Here is a 13942-nt window from a genome sequence, read left to right on the forward strand (position 1 = left end):
CAGTATTAAGTAGGTGACTTTTTTTCTACTTCCAATTTCTCTCCCTTCATATCTTAGTAGAATCACGTGTTAGTCCAATATTCTAGTCATGTGCACTTACTATTCAAGTTCAACTTGTATGGACACTAGCTCTATATCTTTTCCAAACCGGTTTAATTTCTTAGCCACACCAATTCCAATCATTATTAGGCCCCACATGTTTTTGCCAAAATTTGTCTTTACTCACTATCATATTCCAAGCCCTTGTTGGTTAAGAACACCCTTATTCGCCAATTCTTTTTCTCTAATTGCCCTAGGCCACCAACTTAAATTATGCATCTCACTCAAATTAAATTAATTACAAAAAATTATATTACATTTATTTTATATTGGTTTCCCTTAATATTTTCGTTTCGTTCACGCGCATTTACAGAATTTATGTGTCAAACGCATAAATTTCCGTTTTTACATGCTCTCGTTTTTCTTAACTCATTTTTTTTCTCTTCTTTGTCATACGAACTTCGTTCATATGCCAAAGAGGGGGCGGTGTTTCGACCCCCACCTATGTTGTAAACGTCCATTAGTAGGGGTCTCTACTTTATACGTTTAATCGACAGGGCTAAAGCCCAATTTACAATATCATGGATCAATGTATATGCCCATTAACTCATGTGTCTAAGGCTGAACCTTAGCCACATGGTTTGCCACTAATGTACATTAATTTATGTCTAGATTCGTTTATTATCAAAGAGATAATTATCAGTTGAGAGTTATATTCAATTACAATTACTTAAGCTACAAGAAGTCTCTACTCTACCTATATAAATATCAAACTATTTTTCATACAGAATTACGTTCTTGAGACTTAATCTCATCGATAATTTCGGTACGTAGGCAACCGAAATGTACAATCTCGTCATTCACTTAATCATCATCACTTTTCTCGCTACTTTTCTAAGTTATTCATCTCTTTCGTCACCACTTAGTGTTTTTATCATATTTTGTCGAAACAGTACCCAATCACATACCAATCAAACACAGGAAATGTACATGCTCCTACTATCTTATCAATTAATCTAGGTAGAAAAACACGTATATTGGGTTGGGAGCACGTATGGCTGATCACTGAAGAATTTGGTGGAAACTCTGACTTTGATGTGGATGATGCAGTCCAAAAGTTAGAGAAGATGGGTGTTGTTGCTCGAGTAAGCTTTTCATATATATTATTTTCATATCACTTTTCAGAGGACGACTCAAGGAATGCAGGTCTGCCTAACTAGAGGTAGGCATCCTTCGTCCCAACTAGCTCGACGGTGCAACCTATCTTGGATAGAAATATGTTAATGGCTTCCTCTGCAATGTCTGGGAGAAGGTTGACTTCATTTGGTATTATGAAGTATTATGAAGACGTTGTTACTAAGAGGCCTGTTCACTGGCTCTTCTATACAGGTATTTTATAATATTCTATATAGAGTTGCATGTAATGAATTTGTCCAAGTTTATTACACCTAATCCTACATTTTAATCTCTACAGGGAGAGCTGCAGATGTGATGACATTTGAGGTGGGAGCGGTGCTTGAAGATGAAAAGTGGCAAGCCCCTGTGTACTGTTTTGAGAAGAAAGACGGATTTCAGAGTACACTGAAAGGAGTTCTGGGAGGTTCTTTCTTAAAGAATTCAATGTAATTCATTATCACTGAAAGTTTAAAAGGATGTTTCCGAGGTTCACTCCTTTCTTAAAGAGTTCAATGTAACTTCATCTCTGTTTGAACTGATGATGAGAAATAAACTAGGGTGTTTACTTAATCAATTCATTCTCAGTGACAATGTTGCTTACTTGCATTGCTTTCTGTTTGAAAGAAAATAAAATAGACAATTTTAACATATTTTATTTCGGCTTTCTAGCAATACGTTCAATAACATTTGTGGTGCATGTAACACCAATACAAATCATTTCTGCCACAAGGTCTCGTTCCAAGGTTATACACACGCGATAGCTTCTTGATGCTTCAGAGACTAAAAATTCATTCCAAAAATTATATAACTCTGCATGATGGAAAGCCTATTATCTCTCTGCTTGACGAGCTGGAAGATGCAGCGTACGACCTGTAGATACCCTTAACAGTTAAATTACTCCAAAATGCTCGAGTACAAACATAGAAAACAAGTTTGTTACCTTTAAGGATGGCATCAAGTACTCATAGTACCCTGTGCTGCCTTCAGCACTAGTTCATCAGTGGTGGTGCCAATGGTCTCATTAGCACGCTTCAAACTCTGGCAGTAGCATCTCCCAATAGAATCCTAAGTGAAAGATTAGTGAATTAGAAATAAGGAAATCAAGCAGCCAAATGTTCAACTAACACTCTTAACAGACAAACTAGAGTTATATGGATATAAAATTTGAAAATGCGTAAAGTTTCTCACTTCACAGGTTTTCTTTTGACTATGTTTTGAGTATACATGCTGAAATGCATCTATCTTTCACTTGATAATGTCTACTCTTCTATGTACAACTATCAGAGTCTTCTTTTCTGTTTTGCCTTGTCCTAGATATATCTCGGATTGGCTGAATTTTCTTCCCCCAATTGTGTCCGCTACCATAGTTTCATAATTAAAGTTTGCCGAAAGCTGCCTAACCAACCAAAATCCTTGTTATCTCTGATCTACTTCTGGCTCTATCTTTCTTTTGATCAATAAACATGGTAATCTTATGAAGCTGAACTTGCAAACTTCTTTTATTTGGGGTAATTGGCTGTCTATGTTGTACATGGCCAACTCATCTCAATTTGAGGTCACCTATTGCCTATTGGGACAAGAACAGTGCATTTGATTCATACAACTACTGTGCTAAATTAAGACAAATAATACTGAGTGTTTTATTGGAACACTGTAAGAAAGTCAAGTACATTTTGAAAATCAACTGAATGAAGTACATATGACAAGAAAAGTTAGGAGAGAGATGGATTTAAATTATTTAGAATTCCTAATATGTGATGTAAATTAGATGCTATTATTAACTGAATTAACTAGATCATAATTCTACCTTGTTGTGTTGTATTATATATATGGGTGATTTTCAACTTAGTAAACACCATAACGTTATCAGTGTGAAAAATTAATACTTAATAGTCATTGTTTGTGTATATCATTCATGACTTCTTTTAATAAAATATTGTGTAAATCATTCATGAATCATGACTTAATAACTCATTATCAGTCCGTTCACTCCGTTGTAAACATTCAGTCCCTGCTGTTAAATATTTGGTTCAATGGTTTCCACATATAATAAGGTAACAATGTCAACCAGTCTGTAAAGTAGATGCATATAGCGAAATGGCTGCTGCTCCAATTCCTTTCCCTCTTTTTAGTTACTTTTTTATGTGTAAGAGATGTTGGGATCCAACGTATTATCTTTCCATTTTCTAAGCTAAGTATAACGATATCAACTGACAATTTCAGAAAATTTAGGTAAAAGTAATAGAAAATAATATATATGAAAAGCTTACCCGAGCAACAACACACATCTTCTATAACTTTTGGACTGCATCATCCACATCAAAGTCACAATTTCCACCAAATTCTTCAGTGATCTAGGTAGAAAAACACGTATATTGAGTTGGGAGCACGTACATTTCCTGTGTTTGATTAGTATTTGATTGAGTACTGCGAAGAAAGGCAGTAATAGAGTCAAATCGCGATTTGTGAGGAGTGGGGAAATCGAGTTTTGGCTATACCATAATATTGAATTTGCGTTTTTTGGTTTTTTGGTTTCTGAAATTTCAAAATTTTACGATTTTTATCAGAATTAGATCTGATAATCTCAGGATGATTTTTATAGTTACGTACTTTGGTTGTCAAAATGCTCTTATGATTCATGCACAAAACTTCGAGGTTTAAACAAAATATCTAAAAATAAAAAAGAAGAATCAAACTTTGTTAACAAGTTTGTTTTTTTGGAGCTACATCGTTCTATTGATTTTATTAATGCAAACTTTTTCTTGAACTCTTTTCACTATTCTTTAAAGGCCAATGACAAGTGCTCAAATCATTTACATCGGTATTACAGAATGCTATTTCTCTACAATGATTGAAACTTTGTTAGATGAGTCCATAATCCCTATACACTTTCAGCCACTAAACTAACTGGAGAGATATACTGACAGTAGGGAGTTAATTATTACAGATTTTTTTGGACCTCCCACCAACTATATTTCATATTCTTGTGGGTAACATCAAAACAAGTGTTCTCATTCAACAATACAATCACTACCAAATACAAACAAACCATGTCCCAAATGAGCTACGCCAATTAAAATCAACGCCCCCAACACCTTTTGATCCTCAACAAGTGATTGATCCTCCTCCAATACCTACCTGCATGGAGAACACAAGGCGCTCAGTGCAATGAAGATGGCACAATGAGAATGAAATTCGTAACTCTAGGACCATACGTCATCATTACAAAGAAAACAAAATACAGACATAAACACGTAAAGAACTATAAGACATGCCTTACTTATGGCTCGTCGGAGAATCTTGAACCGTCCCCCTCATCTTTTAGTTGGGCTTGGGACCGACAACACATATCAACAGTTTTGCATTGGCAGAGTTACAACGGGTTTACCTGATTGAGAGAGTTGAGAATTAGAACTTAACAGAAATAGCCCAGTTGAGTATGCAAAAGTAATCAATTAGTTGTATGATCTACACTGGTAAATACCAAAATAAAAAGTGTTTAATACAATCACGGGACATTCTTTACTAATCAAGAAAATCAAGTGGTTGCTACCAGATTGCTTTGCAGATCGAGAATGGTGTAAAGGGACTAAGGAAGCACTGGAGAATCCATAGCCTTTTGCCATTCCAAATCATCTTTTCAGAGGACATTTTTTTTCAAGAATTAAGCTGGATTTAGGCAGACCCCCTACCTGTTTATTTATCAAGAGAGTCTTACATAATTGGTCCCTGAGGCATCAGCCTCTACAATTTCAATTAATCTCTTATCTATTGGTGGATGAAAAACAAAAGTAGAACTAGGATACAAAGAACAACTCAGAGAAGCAAATAAGTCAGCAGCACTATTTGCTTTCCTATACATATGACTAAAGGAAACATAGTTGAAATCCATACAGATGCTATGTATAGAACTGACCAGGTCTACACAATACCAAGGATAACAATGTGAGTTGATCCGACAACATAGCTGTTCAAAAATGTTAGAGTAGTTCCCAGCCAACCCTCTTAAAATTGGGTGTCTATGATGTTAGAAATCATGCTTGCTGCAGAGTATTTTGCTACTATCAACAATAATCATTCTCTTGTTATTGTCATCAAGGGTCATTGATGCACAAGTCACTAACTACATTTGATGATTTTACATAAGTTTCGGTTATTTGACTACTTCCATGTCTCTGATGTGATGGCTAAGGTAGTGGACAGTATCAGCCTTGGCTGAGATCCATGAAGTTTTACAGGCCCAAGGTTTGGCTGTGTGAGAACCCTAACATGCCTAAGGCCTAGTCCTCAGTACGTCACAAATATCCATTTTACATAAGGGAAGAAACAACATACTTACAACTTTAGAAGTCAAACCCAATTACGTTTTCCAAAACCTAATAGCTTTAGGAACTAGTCAATTACTGAACCAACCTTTTTACTGTCACTTCCGGACTCTACCGGTGGGGATTGGTGAACCAAGGAAGCAGTCTTTCGATGTTTACTCAATGTTTTTTCAGAAATGATGCTTTTACCTACATTATTGTATTTCAATGGCACTATTAGTAAAAACAAAATGCTTGATTATCTATTTACAATGAAGAATGAAGATCACAATCATATTCCAATCAACATACGTTGACTAAATTACTACCATGTTCTGGATGGAAGATTTTAGTAAGATCGGTTGCACTAAGACCATTAGCTCTTATGATATAAACGTACAAAAATGATGAAGGAGACGTAAAAATCAGGTGGCATTCATAACATAGATGAATACAACTAAACAAGCAGATAAAAAAGGGGGGTCATATTAAACATCCTTGAATGAAATTTAAACACACCTAGAGGACATAGAAACTTTTTCCCTTTTTTTGTGAAATCAAGAAACTTCTTTATAGTAGTGGGATAACCAGCTACCAACCTCCTTGGTCTGGCGGCATGAGCCTTTCGAAAGTCATGGCCACGTGGCAGCAGGTGTTTTTAAAGTATTATAACTCAATGGTTAAACAACTAAAATACCCCATAAGCACCCTTACAACTCCCCACATGCAAGGACACCACTTGAACTCAAAAACGTGGCCAAGGATGAGATCTGAAAAGGAATTCAAGGCTGTCTTTTGCAAGGATTTGACTCCTTGAAATGAACTTAAGCCAAATTTCCAAATAAAAAGAAACACATCGTAGTATACTTTTTCGTATACTCACGAAGATGATACTTTGGGACCTAAATTAGTTTAAACATAATCATCCCTGGCCCAAAGTTCATATTCTTAGTCCTTTATTTGACGTTGATAATAAAATGTAGATAGTTAAGAGGTGTGTGCTCCTAATCCTAGTCCCTCCGCCGAGCACAATCTACTGTTGTGTACTTGTGGAAACATTGTGTTATTAAAAAAGATGGCATGTTTCTTCCCCAAAACTAGTAATACCATTATTACTTATGCCATCGAAAGAGTTACTATATCTAGATTGGATGAACACAATATAAACACAGTTTAGGAATATCAAGCTATCAATATAATCATGGATAGGGTATTGCAAAACTGTCTAAACTGCACCTGAAATGTCTTTTCCTTAGCCAACTGGAAAACCAGATGCATAACTACCTCATTTCCTCCATCTTCTGCAGCCCTGTCACTCTGGTCATGTGTATTTTTATCCTCTTGCCAACTCGTGGAACAGTTATCCACATACAAGGGCTCTCAAAATTGATTGACCTTCATTGGTTCTTCTCTCAAGGTGACTGCCATGCTGGAAGATATAAGTTGGCTATCTTGGTGAATTTCCTGCACAAGTCATGAATGATAAATACAATAATTACTACGTAAAGGCATTCAGTTATTCATATAGCTTAATTTTATCAAACGTGCAAGAAAAATGAAACCCACCAGTCTACATAGATAGAGGTTGCAAATCTTCAACTGGTCAATATTTCTGCCAAATTAATCTCAGCTTCTTTTGATGTATGTGTTGTCTGATCAACATCATTAATGTCTCTGTTGGAAATGTCGAGTTTGGGATCTATGAAGCACTTTCCTCTTTCTTAGAGAGTTAAATCAATGCAAGTTAAGCCAACTAAGCAATAATTCTGAGGAAATATTATGGCATCGAACCAAACAAAATCTATATGGAAAAGGTTTTCAAGGGAGTGAAAAAGCTATGATGGACACAGGTTGAAAAAAGAACATATTTACTACTCACCATTCGTTCGAGTGGCTATGCATTTGTTAGAGGACCTTTGTTCTTCCTAAAGTTGTTTGCCCATTGATACTAATAAAAATTCATGTTTACAAAAGAATCTGACCTACTGCATACCTTCTGAAACATATTGACCTCCTGTTTCCAAATCGATAGTTGTTTGTTTTCCTATCCCTTCTTTCTGTTGATTGAATTTCTGCTCAAGGTAAAGAATCATATTATGACAAGATCATTCAGCTAAAGACAAACACTAATTGGAGCTTAAACTTACATTGCCACCCAAGCTGGTTATGCTATGTGCTCAGGAATGAACTGGAAGATTGTTTTGTATGTACTACAATTGAGTTTTAGACGAATCAGATGGTTCTATTCTGATATTGGAAAGAGATGAAAAGCTAGTGTCAGCAACTGGTCCTGTGAGTAACAGAGTTGTCACAACCAAAATCAATTTTAACTTCCTCTTTACAAATAAGCAGTGTAGGATGATGCTCGATCGACTGGTCTGATAGACATGTGAAGCTGTTATTTAAAAAAAATTGACTATCGCCGCCTTTTTTTCAAAGAGAACTCCGTCTCCCTTTGTAGTTGGGCTGTTCAGATTAAAGAATGACTCTGACTTAGGCATGGTTCTGGTGGGCATTGCTCCTGTGGTATCTTCTATTAGAGACAAGGAGCCCAGTGTAACTTCTCCTTTATTTAACTTCTTGTTAGATGGTGGAAACTGGGAATTGCAGCCAGGACCCAGGAGATGCATGTTCGATTTGATTTTATCTTTCTTCTATTCGATTCATCGGTTATATCAGTATTGAGAGCAGTGTTAAGGGCTTGCAACAGCTGTGCCTGAGTTTGCTCGACCTTGCCTTGATTACATTTTGTGCCTAAATCCTGAAACAGAAGCTCCTGGTCAGACACATAACTAGTGATAGGATATCTGCGGTGCTATGAATGTATAGTATGTATACTTGTAATTGCTATATCACGGATGGGAATAAAAATACGTAGAAGGGAAATCTCTTAAGCTCAATCATATATAACACAAAGATTGGCCACACCAAAAGCAGATAACCAAAACTTAATTTCAGAGTGAATTAGCAGTAAAATAATTCTACAACAACAACGCACAACTCAAGGTGAATTTGACCAGAAGTGGCATCTTAAACATTCTAACTGAGACATCATTTTGAGACGATAAATCTTTCACTCGTATAGGCAATTACAGAATGCAACACAAACCAGTAAAACATGCTCAACGTATTCCTATGTCTTATCCCCATGGAGCAGATCCTGGTTCCAGACCAATTCCTACAGACATTTCATTGAACACACTCTTCCTAGTTCCTACAGACATGTCTTCTGACACAGATGAGCTTAAGGACTAAAACTCTGTTCTATAAAAGTGTAGTAGAACAAGACAAGGTGATGAATAAATTTGACGTTGAACACTGCAAAATGTTACAATACCAAAATGAAGAAAACCCAATACACAAAGAAACAATTATTACTTGAATCCATTTTGAGAGGGTAGATCATTATAACTAACAATCCTATAAATAGAGAAAACAAAAATACAAGAAAAACAAAATGTTAAACACGAACGGCTATCTAAATAACATATGCAAATTTGAGAAAAACTAAAAAGAAAAAATCTGACCTCTTCCATGGCAAATTAATGCCGTCGAAAGCAGCAATAGGGATTTTTTACATTAATAGTGTGGGGAAATTAGGGGCATTCTCCCGCCATCAAAACAATGTTCATAGGGTTTTGGAGGACACTTGTTTGAAAGTTTCACACACTGCCTAATATCAATATTTGCTATTATATATATACTCTTATAATAGTTTGCGGCATCTTCAGATTTTGTGGAGACCGCCAAAAGTTGTACATTCGTCCCCAGGTGCTCCAGCTGACCAAGAATCTCAAGCAATGCTACAAAGTTATCTTGAGAATTACCAAGATTGTAGGCTTTTATAGCATCAGCAGTGTCTACAGTCTGGGAAATTGCTTCTGCAGCGAGCTTCGGATTGATGCTTTCTGAAAGATTTGCTCCTGATTTTTGCAAGCTTCATAATACTTACTCAGCATATTTGTAGAGAACTGAGGATCAATCCCTTCACTGCAATGACAAAGCTCTCTAGAATTTTCACATCTTTAAATTCAACAGTGATTTCCAAAACTTTAGTAACTTTAGGAACAACTGAACCAAATATTTCACTGTCACTGTCAGAATCAACTATTATAGGTTGACAAACAGCAGAGGAAGTTGGCAATTGATGTTTACTTTGTGTTCTTTTGCAAATCCTGACGCCTTTACCTGCATTTTGTTTATCAATAACACTATTACTGGAAAAAAAAAATGCTAAATTATTGAGTCACAATGAGGAATGAAAACCAATGAAACATGTTAAGCAACACACTTTTACTAGCATGTTTTGACTGTGTACCCACAGCTCGATCAGAAACCACTTGTTCAACCGTGACATGTTACTACTGAGCAATTATTTAAGTATTAATGCACGAGCGAGGCAATGTGTCTCAAAAGCAAAACCTTGAGACACCTATTCTTCGAAACTTACTCGAAACTCAGAAATGATCAAAGTTGAAATTTAACCATATTAGTGTTATGCTTCCAACTTTAGAAGTTGGAAACTTGGTACTATAAATGTGAAAACATTCGAGCAACATTCTAACACCTTTAAACAAAAGCCTTCAACATAAATGCCTTATAAGACTGTTAATATCAAAAGTACGCATACGTCAAATGAATCCATACTAAAACATTTAGCCATTCAAAGCTAAATATCCAAATCCCTTTAAAATAAACAAGAAAACCAAATTAAATTTAAACAGCACAATACTCAACCATACACATTTCCACAACCTTAAACAACATAATAATAATAACAAGTTTGATACATCATTAAAAAAAATATGAACATCCTTCTTTGACCTAATCAAGAGGTTAATAATTGTCATCCAATAATTGAAGAATCTTCCATAAATCACCGATAAAAATCTACTTGATATAAATGCATGTACAAAACACTGGCCTCTTGAATAAAGCTAGGAGAAGTTCTAGGGAAATCCGCTCACACAATTAAAGTGAAAAAGCAAAAAAGAAAAGTGCTAGCCTTCAGGTTTCACAATTTTCTCTTTCTCTAGATCAGGTCTATAGTGTTACATTGAACTGAAACCTCAATGATCCTCTTGGCCAAATGGTGGCAACGTAGCTTGGGCAAAATTACAACTGATGGTTTGGATGCGTCACTGGGGTTCAAGTAGAAGTCTTCAGAACATTGTAACAATTTTAGAATGCTTACAGCCTCACACAGACGCTCAAGTTCAACTGAAAAGGCGGAGTTCATTCTGTAGATGGTTAAGATGAATAACGTCCTAACAGATCCTACTGAGTTGGGTCCATACTCCATAGGTTCAAAAGGGAGGCACAAAATAATCCTATACTTACACACTTATAGGCATAGTCGATCAAGAAACAAAATTGATAATTTGCATTTAAATAAGAGACTTTAAAAGTATAACTGATCTAAGCAGTGGGATACGTATATATCAGTTCTGAAAAACTTCTTTCTAATTATCAATGGGGGTGTAAACCGTATAGAGTGGAAAATTTACACTCCAAGTGTCAAAAAATTCTATCCAATGGGGATGTTAAACCGTAGGTAATAATAACCTATCAGTTAATAAAAGGAGTGGGGAATTTCCCATCCCGCTATTAATTGATAAAATAGCCCGGGCGACACTCCAACACACATCCCAAAGAAAAAAAAAATTGGACATCACTTGAAATCATGTCTCCAGATTATTTAATGGCTTTGCCACGGATCCGGTCCGTCGCTATGGGTTTAAGTGAAAATGGAACTCACGGACGTCACTTCAACACACGTTTCAACATTTATTAAATATCATTGCGACGGGCCAAGTCTGTTACTCTTCTTTATTTTTAAATAAACGGCAATTTAAATCTGTTGTTATCTGTTTTTACACATTTTCTTCTACCTACCATTGGAAGAGCCACAAGGTGTAAATATAGACCTTATTTACTTGGGAGGTAGATAGAGCATATAATTCTAATGGCACCTATGTGGAGGTGGGTTTTTACACTCTCCATTGGAGATTCCCTAATATTGTTAGATTCATCTATAAATAGCAATAAAGAAAATATATGAGGTCCTTAAAAACAAAAGATGACTGGCTCTAAAGCACGGACACGTCTAAAATTTTATTGTGTCCATGTCGGACACGGACACGGCTTGGACACGTGTACGTCCGATGCGGCACGTGTGTGTCCCACGTGCTAGGGTAGTTTGGACATGGTTTGGACTCCAACATGACTTGTCTAGTTATGTGAGATGTCTTTATGTCTCCTTTTGTTGTAACTATGTTTATGAATCTTGAATTGATATGATATGACTTAAAATCTAATATTACACCAACAAAAATATATATTAAAATATCATTTAATATCTGTGTTCGCGCCCTACTTATTTAGGAAATTATCGTGTCACCGCGTCTGTGTCGGTGTCAGTGTCCATGCTTCATAGATGACTGGTTACATGTAAAATGTCAATGTTGGTACCTCATTAACACCCATCTTGAGAAAGAAAAGGCAAGAAAGGAAATCAAAACCAGATCCAGTGGGAGCAATGCCACCGACAATAATCCCTCTTCCAACACAATTATGTATTTCCTTAATATTTAGCAGCTAACTCGGCAACAATTTTTCCTGATGAGAGCTTTGAGAAGAAAGGAAAAAAATATAAATGGAAAGACAAAGTGTTAGAATTTATCATCCTACTTGTTAGAAGCCTATGAAGACACACACAATGCCACCAGATTATAAAAGAAAGTACATTACTACACCGAACAAAGCAAAAAAAGAAAGTCAATGTCCTAGTCATACAAGGGGGGAGCAGATTATAATAATTGGAGGTGCTTCTAGATTGTAAAATATACGAAATCAGAAATAGCCTACTCGATAGATAGTGTAGAGAAAAGATAACAAACATAATAATGTTGTATTTTTTACATTTCCACAAAGACCTCTAAATACGATTACACACACAAAAAGCAATAACTATTACCTGATTCCATTTTGAGAGGAAAGATCATTATAACTGAACAAATCCTATAAAAAGAAAAGAAAACACAGAAAAAGAAAATGTAATTCATAACAATAATAATAGAATAAATCTAAACTGTATTAATATATGAATGCTTAGGGAGGTCACCTTGAGAATATAGAAGAACAGCCGTCGAGTTCTTCCATCGGGCAAATTCTCCCACCGTCAAAAAAAAATTACTAGGCTGTTCAGTGTTGGGAGTGTTTGAGAAAATATTCATTTTGCCGGCAAATGAAAACAATATTTCGTACTTCTTTATTTGATCCTCAATAACTCATTTGATCACATAGGCACCTCATCAGTTTAATTGCCACCTCTTATTCTTTCCAATCCCCACTGGTCGTGGAAGATTACGGGAGTCCAAAATTTTCACCAATTACATTACTTTATGTCATGTATGATGTATCATGGCATACTTCTAGCCAAATGGCACCAAAGCAAAACATATTACTAGTTACAAACTAAGAATTAGGGGTGTCAATTGGGTCGGGTCTTAACGGTTTCGGTTTGGGTTTTACTATTTGCGATGTATCAAATACTAAAATTCATGTGATTATAATTCGGTGCCAAAACCATAAAAACTCATGGGTTTTTATCGGTTTCAGTTCTAATTCGGGTCTTTATTATTTATTATGATTATTAAACAATTTCAATAATTTAAATACTAAAATTTGCATTATTTTTTTTTTTTTTTTTTATTTTCCTACACGATAATATTTTATATATAATTAGTGATGTATCAACAATCATATTTACATCAATTTATGAATATGTATCAATCATACACGTTAAAACATTTACTATTAATGTGATAATTTAAACCTTTGATATAGAAATTAAAATAATCAAATATCTAACCTTATTATTTTGATCTTTTTTTTACGTACATATATATATTTGTTTTCTTGTATTAACTCAATCGTGTACACGTGCAATCACATATATTTGTTACATTGATATATTTTACATACATACACATATATTTGTACATGTGTATTAACTCGCATTTTAAATCGAACATGCGAGTGCATGCATCTTACAATTATATCTCATCACTAATTTTTAACATGAACACTATATATTGATTTATAATAAGTGCGTGTACCACAATATATCAAGCATGTGTATTCTATTTAAATATACACATGCATAAGTTAATAAATATAAAATGTATTAGTTAATTCATAATATACACGTTGACATTATTATTAACAATCTATGACACTTGTTTAATGTATAATTATAAAATATACATTTAACAACACACATTCACTATTATGCTATATATATTTAACTAGCTTTCGAACCCGTCCTACGAACAGGTGCCATTATATTAAATTATTCTTAAATTATTATGAAAAATATTTGTAACTATGCACAGTTATAAGATATATAAATGTTATATTGA

General features: G+C 35.0%; 1 protein-coding gene and 1 long non-coding RNA gene across 8 annotated transcripts; both read right to left on the reverse strand.

Moving 5' to 3' along the window:
• Positions 1-1848: 1848 nt before the first annotated feature.
• Positions 1849-3727, reverse strand: LOC147475846 (uncharacterized). 2 transcript variants are annotated; one of them, XR_015208461.1, is made up of 3 exons: positions 3486-3727; positions 2156-2280; positions 1849-2085 (listed from the first exon to the last, which is right to left on the reverse strand). It is a non-coding gene; the product is annotated as an uncharacterized LOC147475846 (long non-coding RNA). The 2 variants fall into 2 exon arrangements; XR_015208462.1 differs by lacking the exon at positions 3486-3727 and adding an exon at positions 2404-2933.
• A 244-nt stretch (positions 3728-3971) lies between these two features.
• On the reverse strand, positions 3972-12912 carry LOC147475847 (uncharacterized). Of its 6 annotated transcripts, none has more exons than XM_086583601.1 (10): positions 12643-12817; positions 12496-12539; positions 9047-9707; positions 7667-8280; positions 7513-7591; positions 7086-7193; positions 6756-6983; positions 5629-5729; positions 4491-4603; positions 3972-4353 (listed from the first exon to the last, which is right to left on the reverse strand). In XM_086583601.1, exons 1-3 carry the CDS (start codon positions 12678-12680, stop codon positions 9472-9474), a joined length of 318 nt encoding a protein of 105 aa, XP_086439727.1. In that variant the 5' UTR covers positions 12681-12817; the 3' UTR covers positions 3972-4353; positions 4491-4603; positions 5629-5729; positions 6756-6983; positions 7086-7193; positions 7513-7591; positions 7667-8280; positions 9047-9471. The 6 variants fall into 6 exon arrangements, with proteins under 6 accessions (XP_086439727.1, XP_086439729.1, XP_086439730.1 ...); XM_086583599.1 differs by having other exon boundaries at positions 4015-4353; positions 4496-4603; XM_086583602.1 differs by lacking the exon at positions 5629-5729 and having other exon boundaries at positions 4015-4353; positions 4496-4603.
• Between the last annotated feature and the right edge of the window lie 1030 nt (positions 12913-13942).

This window comes from Coptis chinensis, chromosome 9 (assembly GCF_015680905.1).
Source record: "Coptis chinensis isolate HL-2020 chromosome 9, ASM1568090v1, whole genome shotgun sequence".
NCBI classification, from domain to species: domain Eukaryota; kingdom Viridiplantae; phylum Streptophyta; class Magnoliopsida; order Ranunculales; family Ranunculaceae; genus Coptis; species Coptis chinensis.

Coding starts and splice junctions, on each gene's coding strand:
- LOC147475847 (XM_086583603.1), bottom strand. CDS start 12,680: ATGGAAGAACTCGACGGCTGTTCTTCTATATTCTCAAG. Junction 12,540..12,642: donor TGTTCTTCTATATTCTCAAG/GTGACCTCCCTA, acceptor TTCTTTTTATAG/GATTTGTTCAGTTATAATGA. Junction 9,708..12,495: donor TCCTCTCAAAATGGAATCAG/GTAATAGTTATT, acceptor AACAAAATGCAG/GTAAAGGCGTCAGGATTTGC.